The sequence below is a fragment of the Mesoplodon mirus genome (assembly GCF_964341445.2).
Source record: "Mesoplodon mirus genome assembly, chromosome: 4".
Taxonomy (NCBI): Eukaryota; Metazoa; Chordata; class Mammalia; order Artiodactyla; family Ziphiidae; genus Mesoplodon; species Mesoplodon mirus.
The window spans coordinates 120,911,505-120,932,192 of NC_138979.1; the positions used below are offsets into that span (position 1 = coordinate 120,911,505).

Sequence of the window (20,688 nt, forward strand, 5' to 3'; positions counted from 1 at the left end):
GTTCACAACAAACCTGTGAGGTAGTTATTATGATCTACATTTTTTTTTAACCAATAGTGATGCTCAGAGGGTCAGGTTGGGTTCTTCATACTTAGCTTGCAGGTAATAGTGCTAGCATTTAAATCCCAGCCTGTCTAGATCTAAAGTCCAGGCTCTTAACATTGTACTCTGGTGTCCTTGAAGAATTTTCCCTAAAGAACAGCCATAAAGGTCTAAGCCAAACTTTAAGCAATTGCCTGCTTCCTAAATGGTAATTCTATATCCTGGACTTTTGTGAGAATTTGGTCTTTTTTCACCATCATCAGGATATGCTGGTGAGAATCGGGCTCATTATAACTGAATCACTTTATCGACACACTTGAGAAGTCATTTTCCTGGAGTATTCTGGCAGGGATTAAAAAATCAAAGCACACAAAATAAACTGAAAACAGTTTTGATTGCCAGCAATTGTATCCAAGAATTTTTAAGATTCACTTCAAACATGTTGTTCATGACTTGATTTTTTTTCTGGGTGGCATTACCAATGTGTATGCCTACATTTGGAGTTACTCTTAACTGGAAAGAGGCTCTGATTTCTGTGTAAACACTTCAGGCCAAAAGACAGCAATTAAGAAAAGCAATCCGGACAGTCATTTGTTTGAAACACCAACGTGGAGAGGAAGAAAGTTAACATAAACATATCATACCTTAGACCTATATTGGAACACGATGTTTCATATTGACTACAGGCAATCTTAGAGCCCTTTTTGCTAAAAATCATGTAGTTACCCAGCAGGAACGGTATCATTCCAAACACTGCTGTTAATAAACCTGCTTATTATCCAAACAACCCTGAAACAAGAGACCTGAAATTGATGTTTTGGGTGGTGCTTCCTGCTGCCAGGAGGTGGTGTGTTTGATTTAAAAGACACTGAACCAGGGTTAGATTAAAAATTTAGATCAAAACATTCATGTGAATGGGACATTGAGAAAAAGAATTCTGTTTGGTAGCAAACAACCCACGTTTCCTACAATCTATTTTGATTCAAGTTCAAAATTGATGTAAAAAGACTGGTCAGGCAAACTAATATAAGGAACATTTTAGTATACACTGTGAAAACTCCATTCAGAAATTTATTAACACTGCTGATAGCATAGAATATGCTTGACAAATACTTCTTGATCATGGAGCCATACACTAATAATGGTCATATGCTTATTTTGTACAGTATTCTCGTTATGACCTGTACACGAGGTGATCAGTTAAATCGACTAATTTGTTTTGCAACCATGGGATGAAAACTCTGTATCACTAATGCCATAATTATAGATGTTAAATATATTCCAAAGTATTCAAATACTTTGCTGAGAAATAGAGAAGAAAGCTTAAGGAATAGACAAGGAGAGTGAGAATAGAGAGGGTAAGAAAAAAATTCATTAGAGGAGGAAGTGAAAAAAACAAATCTGAGGTAAATATGGAAGCAGTGACAAGATCATGGTAGAGTAGGAATAATTAAAGTTGGGGGAAAGATAATTACTTCTATTTCATGCTTTCAAATGTTTGTTAGAAGTTGGTGAAATAGAATTTTGGGAGCAAAGTCCCATGGTAGCCTATATTCTTAGAAGGGAAAAATTGTGACATATTTTAGACTGTGCTGACCAGTATGGTAGCCATTACCCATGTGTGGCTAATGAACACTTGAAATGTGGCTAGTACAAATTGAGATGGACTGTAAATGTAAAATATATACCAATTTCAAGACTTAGTACAAAAAAATGTAAAATGTCTCAATAATCTATTTGACTGACTGCATGTTAAAATGATAACATTATAGACATATTGGGTTAAATAAAACATATTACTTCAATTAACCACCTATTTCTTTCAATTTTTTAAAATATGACTACTAGAAAATTGCAAACTATATATGTGGCTAACACTCGTATTGGGCAGTGATGGTCTAAAGAATTGCTGAGGAGAGACTAGATGGACTCTATTCTAGAGTTCCTGAAAGGAGAAAGAGTCACCTTGCCTGCCTATTGTTTTTACCCCTGTCTTTTAGTTGTTTTAGCACCATTGCACATGGTAGACTAGTAAGTGGAACAGAGAAAAACTGGCATGTAAGGGACAGGAGTAGGAGGGAGTAGGAAAGCTATTTGTTGCTCCCCTTGCATAGCCTCCAAAAGAAGTACCTTTTTGTAAGGCACTATGTTGACATTAGACTTAAGTCTATAATGATATAGTAAAAGATATTGAAGAAAGGTGTGAAAGCAAAAGTGGGAAACATAAAAGTGTTTTTACATGTTTGCTCACTTCCTCAACATCTACCAACAGCCCCCTCCCCTTCCCTCTCCCCCTCCCCAACACACACCCACGCTCCATTTCTAGGTCAAGTATCATGAGAACCTGACTAAGCCACTAATTAGACTTTTTGAATGCTTCCTTTTTTTTTTTTTTGCGGTACGCAGGCCTCTCACTATTGTGGCCTCTCCTGTTGCGGAGCACAGGCTCCGGATGCGCAGGCTCAGCGGCCATGGCTTACGGGCCTAGCCGCTCCACGGCATGTGGGATCTTACCGGACCGGGGCACGAACCCGTGTGCCCTGCATCACAGGCAGACTCTTAACCACTGCACCACCAGGGAAGCCCTTGAATGCTCCCTTTTAAAAGTATATTTCTCATTGTGTGCCTCTGCTAGGGTTCTGAGTAGCAGGAAACTTAATATAATAAAAGTTTTGCTCCAAGATCTCAGGGATGATCACTAGTTAGGGGAGCAGATAGATGAAGTGGCCTTGGCTGCTAGACAGAATGTTGACAGGAATTGATAAGGAGTGCTTTAAGGGCAAAAAGCTAGAAATGTATCCCCAAGGTGGACAGACATTCAGGGACCTATCTTGGTAAGCAGGTAAGCAGGTGAGACTAGGATCTGCCAAAAATATGGGTCAAGTATTTGTTTCAAGTGTGGGTAGGAGATGAGCATCAAGAAAATCTGCCCCATGTGAAAGACAAAAAGGGTTAGCAGAACTTCAGTAGGGCTAACCAGGGGAGGAATTGGTTGCTGTAAAGGACAGTTTAGTCCAACAATGTGAATTGATTCTAGGTGAGTGGTAATGTAATAATTAGTGCCATGATGCAGGGCCAGGCCTATCAGCATTATTGTATAGCAGAATATTGTTACTTTTCTAATTAAATAGTACCATTCTTCATTTTTATTTGTATGTCTTTAGGGGTTCAACAGCCCTAACGTTGGAGGCAGCAGTTTAGGGGGCAAAGCCACAGAGCTTTGTGAAGTCTCCTTAATAGTAGGGATGTACCCTAACTTATTCAATCACCTCCCTCCTGATAGACAGTTGTTTTTAATTAGAAGTGCTTCAAAAGCACTAGCATGTTTATTTCTGTAGGAGAACCCCGAAGTTGAGAAGATTTGGTCAAAGAGTTATTTTCCAAAAGAGTTGTAGCAGTGCATGCTCCCAGTATATGAGTATGTATATTTTACTACTACACCCTCCTGGTATTGGATGTTGTAAATTTAAAAAATTTTTGCCAATCCAAGAAAGGAAAATTAGTTTTTAGGTTGTGTGGTAGTGAGGTTGAGTATTTTTTGGTTTATTGTCCTTTCTCATTTCCTCTTCAATGATTACTTATTTGTTTCTTGATTATTTTTATTACTTTTTGAAAAAAATCAATAAAAATTGTTCACATTAGAGTTGTTAACCTTGTATCATATGTACTATAAATATTTTCCCATGATCTCTCATTTATCTTTTGATGTTTTATGTTGAGTCTTGCTGAAGAAATACTTTAAACTTTAACATAGTCCTATGTCTTTATAAGGGAGGAAAATTTTTTACCTTTACCCTCTTATGTTCATTACTTGGAGTTCTGCAAATTAAACTGACAAAAGACAAATTAACAGGAGAAAAGATATAAAATTTTTCTTTGTAATTTTACAGACACAGGGGGTCCACAGAAAAGTGAAAACCCAAAGAAGTGGTTGGGCTTGAGTGCTTATATACCATTTTAACAAAGGGTAATAAATTGTGGAGTGACTAGACAAAAGAGGAAGGATTTGGGCTTCTGGGAGTGGTAAATTGTGGGAAAGTAAATATGTGGGGGAAACTAATGGTAGACAAGGGTTATTTAGTAGGGCTTTTTTATGCAGACCCATCTGAGTGTCATCTCCATCTCAGTGATAAGGGGTGTGGAGGAGGGGGACACCTTCACAAAGGGAAATTTATGCCCTGCTTTTAGTTAGGCAGGGAGGCAGAGAGTTCTTCCTGTGTCTGCTTTTCTCAATTGTCTTCAGCTCAAAATAATCTTTATGCCAAAGTGGCATATTTTGGGGGTGGCATATACATCTTTTATTTTATGGCTTCTAAGTTTCCTTCCTTCTGTAAGAAGTCCCTTCTAACCTAAAGTCAGTCAGTTATTCTTCTAATTTTTCTCCCATTTCATTTTAATTATATTTTTTATATTTCAATCTATAATCCTTCTAGAATTTATTTTGGCCTATGGTGCAAGGTGGAGGCCTAACTCTGTATCTTCCATATAGCCAGTTATTGCCATTTGTTGTTAATTTATGAACGAAAACATCCTTTTCCCACTAAACTGAAATGCCACCTTTGTATCAGTGTACAACTGAATTTTTCTGATTCTCTCTGAATTTGAATTTTTTTTCACTATCACTCTTTGATTATAGTAGCTTTGTGGCAAGTTTTTCTATTTAGTAATATAAATTGTCTACTCCCAGCTTTTGCTAATCTTCTTTTTTAAATGTCTTAACGATTCTTAAATACTCATTCTCCATTTACAAATATTGAAATTACTTATGTTCACCAATTATATTTTTTAAAACATCAGGTCCTACACTTTTCTTTGAAATATACTTCTAGCCATTTTATTGTTATTGTAACTCATGCTGGTTGTGGTAAGAACCTTTCAAAGTAGGGTCCAGAAGTGCTTCTGCCAAAGCATTTTGTATTGGCTCTTGTGTGTGAGCTGATGACCACTGGTCCCAGGAGTGCTTTTATTTTGTTTTCTGCTGCCTAAGGAGTGAATAGAAGGAGGAAAGCAGGGAAGAGAGAAAGTTCCATTAGCTATGATTCAAATTTTCTATGAATTCAGTTCTCAGCTAGCTCAGACTCCTGAGTGATTATCAGAAACTACATAAAATTCTTTGTCCTTTTGTTTCAGTTTTTGCAGCTTTTATTAACTGCAATATTCACATCAATATATTTCAGTTAATTTAAAAAAATTATTAGCTATCAGAATGTCCAGTCCAATGGCCATATTTTTTTAGATTTAAATATGTCCTGTAGTGAATATTTTCTTTAAAAAGTCCTTAAGTCTGGATTTACTCAGGATCCTTGAAATAGTCAGTGAGTATTTATTGCAGATCTTCTTTGTTCATGAAATACTGTAACATTACTTGAATACTGATTGTATTCAAATTCACCTGCACTCACTCTCGGTAAAAAAGGGAATAACAGTTTAAATATGCAAATAACTTGATATTCCATTCAATAAACACTAGCCCTAGGCAATTTATACATTAAGCCTGACCAGTCCTACGAGAAAAATATGTCAATGACTTTAAGGCGCTCTCTATTGCTGAGGAGAAATTAATCTCATTGGACTGACTGATGGCAGGGCTGCTGGGTGATGATAACTTTGTCAACATTTTGGTGGAAGAAACTGAAGAATTCATTAAGGGTCCTAAAAGAAGGACTGACTAAAAAAAAAACTCAGAGGACAAACATTAAAAAAAACAAAACAAAACCTGCTTGTATAATCATATTTTAAAAATCATATATCTAGGGCTTCCCTGGTGGCGCAGTGGTTAAGAATCAGCTTGCCAAGGCAGGAGACATGGGTTCGAGCCCTGGGCCGGGAAGATCCCACATGCCGTGGAGCAACGAAGCCCCTGTGCCACAACTACTGAGCCTGTGCTCTAGAGCCCCCGAGCCACAACTAGTGAGCCCATGTGCCACAACTACTGAAGCCAGTGCGCCTAGAGCCCGTGCTCCGCAACAAGAGAAGCCACCGCATGAGAAGCCCGCGCACCACAACGAGGAGTAGCCCCCGCTTGCCGCAACCAAAGGAAAGCCTGTGCGCAGCAACAAAGACCCAACACAGCCAAAAATAAAATAAATAAAAATTAAAAAAAAATCATGTATCTATCTATTCTACCTATATATACTATACATATTTTTATGATTGTTTGGGGAGTTTTTCAAGGGCAATTTGAGTACATTTAACTTTTTTTTTTGGCTGCACTGTGCAGCTTGCAGGATGTTAGTTCCCCGACCAGGGATTGAACCCTGGCCATGGCAGTAAAAGCGCCCAGTCTTACCTACTGGACCACCAGGGAATTCCCTGAGTACATTTAACTTTTTGTGTGTGTGTGCGGTATGCGGGCCTCTCACTGGTGTGGCCTCTCCCGTTGCGGAGCACAGGCTCTGGACGCGCAGGCTCAGCGGCCACGGCTCACGGGCCCAGCTGCTCCGCGGCGTGTGGGATCTTCCCGAACCAGGGCACGAACCCGTGTCCCCTGCATCGGCAGGCAGACTCTCAACCACTGCGCCACCAGGGAGCCCACATTTAACTTTTGCTTGCAGATTAACTTGAGAACTTAATTCCTGTGAAGGATGGAACTTAATGGTGGTAAGGTGCCAAGAATTATGAAAAATATAGGAAAATATATGACATAGTTTCTGCCTTCAAGGAACTTGAAACAGCAGTATATTTAATGGGGCAGTATTAAAAATGTGGGACATTAAATAATACAGCATATCATGAATGACAAAATGTGTGGTCAAACCATTACTATATAACTGCTGAATGAATTGAATGAATGGACACAGATTATTCAAACATAATACATTTCCACATTTATTAAACCCGATTCTTCATCTACAATATACTCAATTTCTAGCAATCTTCTTTTAAAAGCAATTAAAATTGCAAGAGTAAAACATGCTTATTTAAAAAATTCAGCTGGTTATAAAGCAAAAGTTTCTTCCCATCCCCATTCACCAATCTGACTCCCACAGGTAACATTTTACAGTTTATGTATCCAAATTTTGTATGCCATACACATACACATACTTTAAAAGGATGCTATATATATATATATATATATATATATATATATATATATAGTCTCTCTGAAGCTGATTTTCAGTTGAGTACCTACTATCTACATCATTATTTTTAGTGCCTGCACAGTGTCAGTATATCAGCTACTAAATTATCATAACTTACAGTATTTAATCATTTCCTTATTGGTAAACACGTAGGTTATTTTCTACTTTCCACTGTTAAAAACAGTACATCACTTAATAGCTTTACACACCCTTATGTCAGATTATCTATAAAATAAATTCCCAGAAATCTAGTGAATCTTTCAAATTTCAGTTTGATAGAGTCTGAAGATGTTCTGTTATGGCTTGGTTTGAACTGATCAGTTTAGGTCAATCAGTGCTCTTAGATGTGAGGATGATCTGGTGGTAACGTCAAGATTAGAGTTAGAGAGTTTTGTTTGTTTTTGCTTAACACCATGTTGTCCTTCCTTTCCTTTCTGTAGACTTTTCGGATCAAGGATACATTGTGTGGTCCTTGGCAAAGGAAAATGACACTGTTGTCCCAAGAATCTCATAGGACAACCACATAGTAATCTTGTAAAGTGGTCTGTCAGAGGGGGGAAAAATTTGTCGCTTTCTAACACTTATCCTCAAAAATGTTATTTGGGACCAGGAACTTTTCCGACCACTCCATTTTCAACCTGTTGCTGGAATAAGGTGATTGGTGCACTTGGCTTTTTGTCTCCCTCAAACAGGGGAGGGAAAGAGGTTAAAAGTCCTGACTGTGCCGCGACAGGTCTCAGGAGATCCAAAGAAACCCCGTACTAAGCGGAGAGTTCGTTTCTTCCTTCCGGCTGTAGCTCGTGTTTAGGCGACGGCGGAGGGGTAAAAACGTCCGGGCTCGGTTAGTGCTTTTATTCTCTCCTTTCCTGGAAGTGAAGAAAATTCAACATGTCTCGATCCATTTCAGAAACAAGAGGATCCTCTCACGAGCCACCCGGCAGCAACACCAACCCCGCTCCCGCACTTCTCTCTGGACCTAAGTAGGGAGAGAGACAAAAGAAATTGAACGGAAAAGGACCGAGCAGAGAGGGTACCCCGCGGAATAAAACCGGGGGGGTCGCCTCGCCCTTCCCCAACTCCCGCGTTGCCGCGGGCCCCGCCTTTCAGGGGGCGGAGCTGAGCCCTCCTTCCGGGTTGCAGGCGGAAGTGGACGAATTTGAATTGTGTGGGCCGTTGGATGGGGCAGCTCCCGGATGGCGTGTGGCACAGCGCGAGAAGGGAAAAGTGACACGGCCGCTCTGGAACTTCTGCCCAGCGCGCCTCGGTGAGTGGTTGGCGGACGGGAAGGAACTGAGTATTCCAGGGGGAGAAGCGGAACTGTCGGATGGCACAGGGGGTCGGGAGGCGGGACAGTATAGCGGGGGCCTCGGAGTGCCTTTGGGGGTGTCGGGTGGTGGGGCCGGACCTGGGGACTTTGGGAAGTCGGGGCAGACGGTTGGCGCACACACGCCAACTCTATAGAGTACTGAGGATTCAGAAGACAGACCGCCCCCGAGATTAAACCTTGTTTAATCTCTGACTTTCTGGTAATCGCAGTTCAGTATTTCCGCTAATTCGTTTCGAACGCTGAAGCTTCAACAGTAGTTATTGCGAAAGCTTTACCGTAAGCAAAAGAATCTTTCTTTATTAAAGATGGAAGGTTGGGGGCAGGTTTAGAATGAAGAGATGCTCTGTGGGGATCCGAGTTCCTCCTAAAAGGAGTAGTCTTTATTACTCTGGACCGCAGGGAATTGACAGTCTTTGAAATGCCTGGTGGGGATTTAAACTGAAATCTGAGTATCCTTTGTGTTCAAAACCCGGATATTTTTCTTTCACGGTTGACATTTTTCAGGTAACGCAAAAATCCGAGACTCTTGCTCATTTAAACTGGCTATGTTGTAACAGCGGTGATTAACAGGGATCTTAGTTTGCTAACAATAGGGATGAGGTTTAGTTCCACAGACCTGCCTTTTCACCCGCTTCATTCATTGTCCAACTGGGTTACTGGGGAGTCATTTTGAAAGTACTCTAATGTTTCCAGCATCGGGTTTTCTCTGTTTCGGTTTTTTGTTTTATTTATTTTTAATGACTAACTACCTCAGATATCAAACTCTAACCTTCTAACAAAGTCATGCTTTCTGGAATAATTTAAATGTGTACCCTACATGTAAACTATAAGTGAGCATTTATTTAAGTGTGTAGAAATTTTATATCTTGCCTTATTGAAAACAGTCAGAGTAATTTTGTTGCTTTATAGGATCGGATATTTTATGCTTCTTTTAAGATTTTAACACCAGGGTATCTTACCATATAAATGTATAAATTTCTTTTAAAAAGTAGGACTTAATAATATTCAGAATAAACGTTCCTTCATCCATGCTGGCTACTCCTACTCTCCCATCCCTGGTAATGAACTTTTGTTTCGTTATTAGCCAGGAAAAATAAATTTAAATATTTAGTAGTTATCGTTAAAATTTAAACATTTTGTGTAGGACTGCAGCAAAGATATAAGCTATACTTTGTTAAGGTTTGCTTATTCAAACCTTAAGGTTCTGTTTATTTCATATAAGCTACCAGCAAATGGTAATTTCCCAAAAAAGTTAGTCTCTACATTTTAATCTATTCCTTTTCCTTACCTGGACTCTTTTCTTTGGATTTTTGCTCTATCTACCTAAATCAGTGACTTTCAACTTTTATTGTGTACACATTACCTTGAAGGGTTTGTCAAGTGCGGATTCCTGTATTTCCGATCTCAGATATTCTGATCCCATAGGTCTGGAGGATGGGGTTCTGTAAATTTAACTTGAAGGTTAGAAAACTTGACCAGAATTTTTAAAACACTGACTTGATCTTTCCTAGAGAGGCATTGTAATATCTTGTTTAAGGGCATGAAACTGGACCCAGGTTGCTTGCATTTGAATTTCATCTCCACGACTTGGTAGTTGCCTGACCCTAAGGAAGCTGCTTAACCTTTCAGTGCTTCTGATTCCCTCAACTATAGTGGAGATAATAACAATTCCTGTCTTGTAGGGCTGTTGGGAGAATCAAATGAATCAGTACGTATTAAAATCTTAGAATAGTGTGTGGCACATAGTAAATGATACATATATCTCCTATTATATTGAGTAACTAAGCATTGTGCAGTATTTACATACATTATCTCATTAATCTTCACAAATAACACTGAGATATGTACTGGAATTTTCACATAAGAAAACTGAGGCTAAGAGGGGTTCTGTAATTTGTTCTCACACAACTAGTAAAATGTTTCAACTAGGGTCAAAAACTAGATTTAGTTGGAAAATTTATAACTCTTACTGATTGATTGATTGTAATGCTTCCTGCCTCTGTCTGCAATCTCTCCTTCCAAATATTGCTCTATAAAAATCTGATGGCTTCCCATTGTCTACCATATATATTTCAAATTTCTTAGCTTTATCTTTCTTTTTTTTTTTTTTTTTTTACAAAGCCCTTCTCAATCTGGTTCCAATCTCTGTTTTTAAGAATCATCTTCATGGGGGTTTCCCTGGTGGCGCAGTGGTTGAGAGTCCACCTGCCGATGCAGGGGACATGGGTTCGTGCCCTGGTCCGGGAAGATCCCACATGCCGCGGAGCGGCTAGGCCCCTGAGCCATGGCCGCTGAGCCTGCGCGTCCAGAGCCTGTGCTCCGCAACGGGAGAGGCCACAACAGTGAGAGGCCCGCGTACTGCAAAAAAAAAAAAAAAAAAAAAAAAAAAATCATCTTCATAATATTCCACCATTTTTTTCAACCTGTGATGTTCTGTCATACTACCACAATTCTCCAAATCTATTCTCTATCACGTTTATGCATACTTAGCCATTGACCTTTTTTATTTCTCCTTAAAATTTTATCCAGTGGGTTTCACATACTTTCCTAGACTTCCCCCAGTAGAGTGCTTCTTCCTCAGTGCAGTTTAGTTGTAAACAAAATAGCACTAGACTGAGAGCTCCCATCTTCTTTGTCTCTGTATCTGCAATTCTAGGTGCAGAACGGTAAGTATCCTTACAGTCTGAAACTGTGTGTTCAGGGAGTGCAACAGTTTTAACACATTTTATCTTATTAAGCTGAAAAAGTTAAAAATTAAAAGATGACAATATAATTCTGTATAGGTTAGTAGAGGGATTTTAGTGATAGCATACAGTTTGTAAATTTCACAACTATGGAAAAATAAGTATTGAAATTGTAGGCTCAGAAGACATGTCATGTGGGAAAAAATTTAGAGCAGTATTTGCTAATATTCACAGGACTCCAAATGCTTTATACATATTTCTCACTTCACCTTTACAGCCATTTTATTATTATTCCTATATTAAGGTGAAGAAACTGAAGCACTGAAAGATTTAGTAACTTTAAAAAAAAGCTTTTTTTTTTGTCTGTTTGTTTTTGGGGGTTTTTTGCATTTAATTTCCTGTGCAGGATTTTTTTTTTATTATAAGAATGATATATGTTAAGTGTAATTTAAGAATTAACTTTATAACAGAATTAGCCTCATTTGTCCATGAATGTTCACTTCTACAGTAATTCAATTCTCTCTCTCTCTCTCTCTCTCTCTCTCTCTCTCTCTCTCTCTATATATATATATATATATATATATATATGTTTTGTTTTTTTTTTTTTTGGCCACACCACACAGCATGCGGGATCTTAGTTCCCTGACCAGGGGTCGAACCCGCACCCCCTGCAGTGGAAGTATGGAGTCTTAACCACTGGACTGTCAGGGAAGTCCCAACATTAACTCAATTCTAAATTAAGGAAATATTGGGAAATTAAAACCAGAAAAGTTTGCCTTTCCTTTTCAGTTTGAACAGTTAAGACCGTTACCTGACCTCCTTGCCCACAACCTTTTCTTTAAAATCCTGCCAACATTGTAGGCACATCATTCTAAGGACCAGTGGGCAGTGGATAAGGGTTTGGACTAAGGAGCATATGATCCTAATATGCTCTCATCCCACATACCTTCTCCAGCCAAAGTAGCACCATGTATTTGAATCAGAGCTGAATATCTGATGCAGGCTAAACCATTCACATTGTTTCTTCTTGAATTTGGAATTGGGATACCAAGAAACTATTGGTAACCAAGCTGGAAAGGTCTTTATGTGCTGAGATGACAATGGAATGATGAAGAAACATGAATAGTGGGCATAGGGAGCCAATATATAGAGAGGGAGGGAGGGAAAACCTATTTCTGGAGGACTAGCTATAAAGTAAGTCAATATAAACTTATAACTTTATTGCTTTCCCTTTTTTTAAGACTATATTTTTATTTTTAAGACAAAACATAACTTTTGAATATTTTTTATAAACACATTTTACATGAAGCAAAAAAGTTTATTCATTACTGTATTAACTAATTAGGGTTTTCAACTTTTTTTTTGATTAATATTTATTGGAGTATAGTTGCTTTATAATGTTGTGCTAGTTTCTGCCATACAGCAAAGTGAATCAGCTATATGTATACTTACATCTCCTCTTTTTTGGAGTTCCTTCCCATTTAGGTCTCCACAGAGCATTGAGTAGAGTTCCCTGAGCTGTACAGTGGGTTCTCATTAGTTATCTATTTTATACATAGTATCAATAGTGTATTTATCTCAATCCCGATGTCCCAATTCATCCTACCCCCTTTCTTTCCCCCCTTGGTGTCCATATGTTTGTCCTCTACATCTTTATCTCCATTTCTGCTTTGCTGATAAGAAGGAGTATATTTTTAAAGGAGCAGTTTTAGGTTCACAGCAAAATTGAGGGGAAGATGGTAGAGATTTCCCGTGTACCCCACCCCCACACATGCATAACCTCTCCCATTATCAACATCACTCTGGGTGTTTTACATTCTATGGGTTTGGACAAATGAATGATGACATGTATCTATTATTATGGTATCATACACAGTATTTTCACTGTTCTAAAAATCGTACGTGTTTCACCTACTCATCCCTCCTTTGCCCTTTGTAACCACTGATCTTTTTACTGTCTCCATAGTTTTGCCTCTTCCAGAATATCATATAGGTGGAATCAGACAGTATGTAGCCTTTTCAGATTGGCTTCTTTAACTTAGTAATATGCATTTAGGTTTCCTCCATGTCTTTTCATGGGATAGCTTTTTTTTTTCTTTGCACTGAATAATATTTCATTGTCTGGGTGTACCATAGTTTGTTTATCTGTTCATCTACTGAAGGACATCTTAGGTGCTTCCAGGTTTTGGCAATTATGAATAAAGATGCTGTAAACATCTGTGTGCAGGTTTTGATGTGAACATAAGTTTTTACCGCCTTTGGGTAAACACCAAGGTGCCTGATTGTGTAACTGAGGTAAATCCTGCTTGGCCGTGGTATATAATTCTTTTTATACATTGTTGAATTTGATTTGCTAATATTTTATTGTGGCATCTATGGTCCTGAGAGATATGATCTGTGGTTTTTGTTTTTTTTTTCTTGTGATGTTTTTGTCTGGTTTTGGTATTAGGGGAATGCTGGCCTAATGGAATGAGTTAGGAAGTATCCCTCTCCTTCTATCTTCTAAAGAGATCGTAGAGAATTGGTGTAATTTCTTCCTTAAATGTTTGATAGAATTTTCCAGTGAACCCATCTGGGCCTAGTGCTCTCTGTTTTGAAAGATTATTAATTATTGATTCAGTTTCTTTGATGCAGATATATTCAGATTGTTTATTTTCATTGTGTGAATTTTGGCAAAAAATGAGTCGTTCAAGGAATTGGTCCATTTTATCTAGATTATCAAATTTGTGGGCATGGAGTTGTTCACAGTATTCCTTTATTGTACTTTTTGTTGTTGTTTTTTTTGGCCATGCCGCACGGTTTGTGGGATCTTAGTTCCCCAACCAGGGATGGAACCCGTGCCCCCTGCAGTGGAAGCACGGAGTCCTAACTACTGGACCGCCAGGGAATTCCCTCCTTTATTATACTTTTAATATCCATAGGATCTGTAGTGATATCACTTTTTTCCAATTAATTTCTTTTGGAGTATAGTTGATTTACAATGTTGTGTTAGTTTCTGCTGTACAGCAAAGTGGATGTTATACATACACATATATCCACTCTTTTTTAGATTCTATTCCCATGTAGATCATTACAGAGTACTGAGTAGAGTTCCCTGTGCTATACAGTAGGTTCTTATTAGTTATCTATTTTATATGTAGAAGTGGGTATATGTTAATCCCAATCTCCCAATTTATCCCTTCCCCCCTTCCCCCTTGGTAACCATATGTTTGTTTTCTACGTTCTATTTCTGTTTCTGTTTCTATTTCTGATTCTATTTCTGTTTTGTAAATAGGTTCACTTGTACCATTTTTTTAGATTCCACATGTAAGCGAGTGATATCATTTTTTTGTTTCTGATGTTCAGAAGTTGTGTCCTCATTTTTTCTTAGCCTGGCTGGAGGTTTACTGATCTTTCTATAGAACCAGCGTTTGGTCTTGTTGATTTTTCTCTATTGATTTCTTATTTTCATTTTCATTGATTTCTGCTCTAATTCTTTTTACTTTTCTTCTTAATTTGCTCTTCTTTTTCTAGTTTCCTAAGGTAGAAACTTAGCTGATTGATTTTATATCTTCTTTCTAATATATGCATTTAATGCTATAAATTTGCCTCTAAGCATTACTTCCACAGGACTCCCCCAAAATTTTGATAAGTGTATTTTCATCTTCATTTAGTTCAAGATATTTTGTGTTTTCTCTTAAGATTTCTTTGACCCTTGTGTTATTTAATCTCCATGTATTTTGGGATTTTCCAGTAATCCTTCTGTTATTGATTTCTACTTTAATTTTGTTGTGGTCTGGAGGCAGACAATGTATGATTTCTATTCTTTTAAATTTGTTAAGGTCTGTCTTATGGCCTAGAATGTGGTCTCTCATGGTGAATGTTCCATGTAAGCTTGAGAAGAATGTATTCTGTTGTTGGATGAAGTAGGCCATTATATCTAGTTGATTGATGATGTTGAGTTCAGCAGTGTCCTTACTGATTTTCTTTATGCTGGATCTATCCATTTCTGATAGAGGGGATGTTGAGGGCTCCAACTATGGTTGTGTATTCATCTGCTTCTCTGCAGTTCTATTAGGTTTTGCCTCATATATTTTAACATTCTGTTGTTAGGTACATACATGTTAAGTATTTTATACCTTGGGAAATTGACCCCTTTATCATTATGTAATGTCCTTCTTTATTCCTGATAAATTTCCTTACTTTAAAGTCTGCTGTTTCTGTAATTATTATAGCTATTCCTGCTTTCTTTTGATTAATGTTAGCATGGTATATTTTCTCCATCTGTTTACTTTTAATCTATGTATAAAGTGGACATCTTGAGACAACATATAGTTAGGTCTTATTTTTTGATCCACTCTGACAAATCTTTTTTTTTTTTAACATCTTTATTGGAGTATAATTGCTTTACAATGGTGTGTTAGTTTCTGCTTTATAACAGTGAATCAGTTATATATATACATATATCCCCATATCTCTTCCCTCTTGTGTCTCCCTCCCTCCCACCCTCCCTATCCCACCCCTCTAGGTGGTCACAAAGCACCGAGCTGATCTCCCTGTGCTATACGGCTGCTTCCCACTAGCTATTGGTTTTACATTTGGTAGTGTATGTATGTCCATGCCACTCTCTCACTTTGTCCCAGATTACTGTTCCCCCTCCCTGCATCCTCAAGTCCATTCTCTAGTAGGTCTTCATCTTTAAATCTGTCTTTTAATTGGTGCATTTAGACCATTGACGTTCAAAGTGATTATTGATATAGTTAGATTAATAGGTACCATATTTGTTACTGTTTTCTATTTGTTACCCTTGTTCTTTGTTCCTGTATTTGTCTCTACTCTTTTTCTGTCTTTCGTGATTTTTTTTTTAAACAGGATCTGTCTTTTCATTTTTATTTTATTTATTTATTTATTTATTTTGGCTGTGTTGGCTCTTTGTTGTGGCATGTGGGATCTTCGTTGCAGCATGCAAGATCTTTTTTTGTTGTTGTGGCACATGGGCTCTTCGTTGCAGTGTGTAGGCTTCTCTCTAGTTGTGGCCTGTGGGTTTTCTCTCTCTAGTTGTGGTGCACGGGCTCCAGAGCATGTGGGTTCTGTAGGTTGCGGCACGTGGGCTCTCTAGTTGAGGTGTGCATGCTCAGTAGTTGTGGTGTGCATGGGCTTAGTTGCCCCACGGCATGTGGAATCTTAGTTCCCCGACAAGGCATCAAACCTGCGTCCCCTGCATTTGAAGGCGGATTCTTTACCACTGGACAACCAGGGAAGTCCCTGCTTTTTGTGATTTTAACTGAGCATTTTATATGATTTTCTCTCCTTTCTTAAGATATCAGTTATACTCTTTTAACTTTTTTTAGTGGTTGCCCTAGAGTTTGCAGTACACAACTAATACATAATCAAATACATTGGTGCTGTTGTTATTTTGAATAGACTGTTAACTCATTATTAAGAATAAGAAAAACAAAACAGTTTATTTTACCTTTACTTATTCTTTGCCTGATACTTTATGTAGATCTGAATTTCTGATCTATATCATTTTCTTTCTCTCTCAAGAACTTTTAACATTTCTCACAAGGCAGGTCTACTGGCAAAATATTCCATCAGTTTTTGTTTGAGGAAGTTTTTATTTCTCTTACATTTCTGAAAGGTAATTTCACAGGATACAGAATTCTAGGTTGGTTTTTCTCCTCCCTCCCATCCCCCAATGCTTTAAATATTTCACTCCACTCTCTTTTTGCTTGCATTGTTTCTGAGAAGTTGGATATAATTCCTGCCTTTGTTCCTCTATAGGTAAGATTTTTTCCCCCCTGTAGCTTTTTTCAGGATTTTTTTCTTTACCATTGATTTTCTGTAGTTTGAAATGATAGAACTAGGTGTAGTTTTTTGGCAGTTATCCTGCTTGGTTTTCTGGAACTTTCTGGATCTGTGGTTTGGTGTCTGACATTAATTTGTTATTGTTTCAGATATTTCTCCTGTTCCTTTCTCTCTTCTGGTATTCCTAGAACATTTTTGTTACACTGTCTGTAGTTGTCTTACAGTCCTTGGATATTCTGTTGTTTTTTTTCAGTTTTTGTCCTCTTTGCTTTTTAGTTTTCAAAGTTTCTGTCGAGTTATCTTTAAGCTCAGAGGTCTCTCCTCAGCCTTGTCCCATCTACTAGTAATCCTATCAAACAATTCTTCATTTCCATTAGTATTTTTGATCTCTAGCATTTCTTTCTGATTCTTTCTTAGAATTTCCATTTCTCTGCTTACATTGCCTGTCTGGTCTTGTGTATTGTCTACTTTATCCATTAGTGCCCTTAGCATATTAATCATAATTTCAAATTCCTGTTCTGATAAATCCAACATCCCTGCCATGTTTGGTTCTGATGTTTGCTCTGCCTTTTCAAATTGTGCTTTTTGCTCTTTGATATGTCTTGTAAGTTTTTTCTTGATAGCCAGACATGAGGTACTGAGTAAAAGCAATTGTTGTAAATAAGCCATTAGTACCATGGTGGTAAGGTGTGGAAGAAGGGGAAGTGTTTTATAGTCCTGTGATTTAAGTTTCAGTCTTTTTGTGAGCCTATGCCTCTGGACTTTGAAGTTCACAAGTATCTCAGCTTTTTTCTCCCCTCTTATGTGGGATAGCTACATTATGCTGGAGTTGGGTGTTTCCTTTCCCTGGGTCATTTAGGCTCTGATAATACCCCAGCAGCTTAGCCTCTGGTTAACTAGTTTCTCTTGAGGGCAGGCCTTATTAAGAAGAACAGAGTGCTTTGGTGTATTTCAAAATGGCACCTTTTCCCCTCCCCTTGCCAAAATCACAAGGGGATTTTTCTCTAATATTTACTGTGGACCCTCCTTGAGTTCCTGGTGATAAATCTCACAGTATTGTGAGAGACCCCATGATTGGATGCCCCTTGAGTTTTTAACTCTCAAAGTTGTCCACACTGAGCCTCCAGCAATCAATTAATCAATTATAGTTCAGGTTTTCCCACTGCAGTGCTGGATCCTATAGCAGTTTCAGCTGGTAACTCTGCTCAGGTGAGCTGTGACTCCCTGTATTCACCTTTCTCTCCAGTCTTGGAGGCAGTGGCTTGCTGTGTCCTCCCTTCTTACAGATCCAAGAAGTGTTGTTGGTTTTTCAGTCTTTTCAGCTCTTGCTGTTAGGATGGAGGGGTGACTTACAAGCTTCTTACCTGGTGATTTTCCTTTTAATTTAAATAAATATCTTTATTTTTTAATGGTGGTTGTTAACTTTTAAACATCTGTCTGGTAATATAATAGTATAGAATAAAATTAACCCATTTTAAGAGTATAGTTCAGTGAGTTTTAGTAATTGTATTTCATTATATGAATATTCCACAGTTTCTTTTATCAGTTGTCTGTTGATGGGCATTTAGGTTGTTTATAGTTTTTGGCTATTACAGGTAAAGCAGCTATGGACATTTGTGTACAGTGAACATATGCCTTTATATCTCTTGGGTGCATCATATGGTAGGTGTCCATTTAACTTTTTTATTGTAATTCACATTCATAAAATTAACCATTTTGAAGTATATAATTCAGTGCCATTTAGTACATTCACAGTGTTGTGCAACCATCACCTCTGTCTAGTTCCAAAACATTTTCATCACCCCGAAAGGAAAACTCATACCCATTAGGCAGTCACTTCGCATTTCCTATTTCGCCATCCCTAGAAACTACAAATCTGCTTTATGTCTCTATGGATTTACCTATTCTAGATATTTCATATAAGTGGGATTATACAATATCTGACCTTTTGTTTCTGGCTTCTTTTACTTAGTATGTTTTTGAGGTTCATCCATGTTGTCTCATAAATCAGTACTACATATTTTTTAATGGTGGAATAATATTCTATTGTATGGATATACCACATTTTGTATACCTGTTAATCAGTTGACAGACAGATGAGTTGTTTCTGTTTTTTAGCTGTTGTGAATAGTGCTGTTATGAACACCTTTGTACAAGTTTTTGTTTGAATACCTGTTTTCAAATCTTTTCAGTAAGTACAGGTTTCCCCAGCCATCTGAAAGTAGAACATTCCTGTGGAACCTTTTGTAGGCTGAAATGGCATAGAGTGAAGAAGTAATTATCTTTTTTTATAAAGGTGAAAATCTTTTTTTTGATTTCTTTGATTAGCAAAAACAGGTATTAATATAGGTCTTTTGTAAAAGTGAAGTGGCATAAAGGGAACTTTCGACAAGTGGGGAATACCTGTACCTAGTGTGATTGTTGGGTGATGTGGCAACTCTCTGATGTGTTGAGCAACTGCCAAACTGTTGGTCCATAGTAGCTGTACCATTTTACATTCCCATTAGCAATGTATGAGGGTTCCAATTTCTCCATATCCTTTGCAGTGCTTATTTTCCTTTTTAAAAAAAAAATTATCATCACCTTAGCAGGCATCAAGTGGTATTCTCATTGTTGTTTTCATTTGCATATCCCTAAGGAGTAATGATGTTGAGCATTTTTTCATGTGCTTGTTGACCATTTAAATATTTTCTTTGGAGAAATGTCTGTTCAGATCCTTTCCCTATTTTTAAGTTCTGTTATTTGTCTTTTTGTTGTTGAGTTCTAGTAGTTTCTTACATATTCTGGATATTAGATCCTTATCAAGTATATGATTTTCAAATATTTCTTTCCATTTTGGGGATTGTGTTTTCACTGTCTTGATTACGTAGTCCAGTTTATTTATTTATTTATTTATTTGCTGCTATGATTTTGGTGTCATACATAAGGAACCATTGCCAAATCCAAGGTCATGAAGATTTACATAATGCTATGTTTTCTTTTAAGATTTTTATAGTTTTGACTCTTACATACTAAATCTTGGATCCATATTGAGTTAATTTTTGTATCTAGTGTGAGGTAGAGGTCCAACTTTAATGAGGCTGCCCAGTTGTCACAGCACCGTTTGTCGAGGAGACTATTCTTTCTCCATTGAATGGTTTGGACATCCTTGTTGAAAATTAATTGATCGTATATGTATGCGTTTATTTCTTGACTCTTAACTTTTTCTCTATGTTTTTCCTTATGCCAGTCCCATCCCACCTTTTTTTTTTTTTTTTTCCGTACGCGGGCCTCTCACTGCTGTGGCCTCTCCCGCTGCGGAGCACAGGCTCCGGACGCGCAGGCCCAGCGGCCATGGCTCACGGGCCCAGCCGCTCCGCGGCATACGGGATCCTCCCAGACCGGGGCACGAACCCGTATCCCCTGCATCGGCAGGCGGACTCCCAACCACTGCGCCACCAGGGAGGCCCCCATCCCACCTTTTTAAAATTACTGTAGTTTTGTAGTAAGTTTTCAAATTGGGAAGTATGATTCATTCAACTTTTTCTTTTTGCATTGTTTTGACTATTCAAGGTCACTTGTAATTTCTTATGAACTTTAGAATCAGGTTTTCCATTTCTACAAAAATGGCCATTGGATTTTGATAAGGATTACATTGAATCTGTAGATTGGGGAGTATGGCCATCTTAACAATATTAAGTCTTTCAACGATGAACAGAGTTCTTTCCATTTATTTGGGTTCTTTAATTTCTTTTTGCAATATTTAATGGCTTTCAGTTTACAAATT

General features: G+C 37.9%; 1 protein-coding gene across 1 annotated transcript in view; it reads left to right on the forward strand.

The window, feature by feature from the left end:
- Positions 1-8,253: 8,253 nt before the first annotated feature.
- G2E3 (G2/M-phase specific E3 ubiquitin protein ligase) overlaps positions 8,254-20,688 on the forward strand; it is a 67,086-nt gene continuing 54,651 nt past the window's right edge. The window contains 1 exon segment of the mRNA XM_082618919.1: positions 8,254-8,388. Coding sequence (XP_082475045.1) covers positions 8,318-8,388 — 71 coding nt within the window. The 5' untranslated portion in view covers positions 8,254-8,317.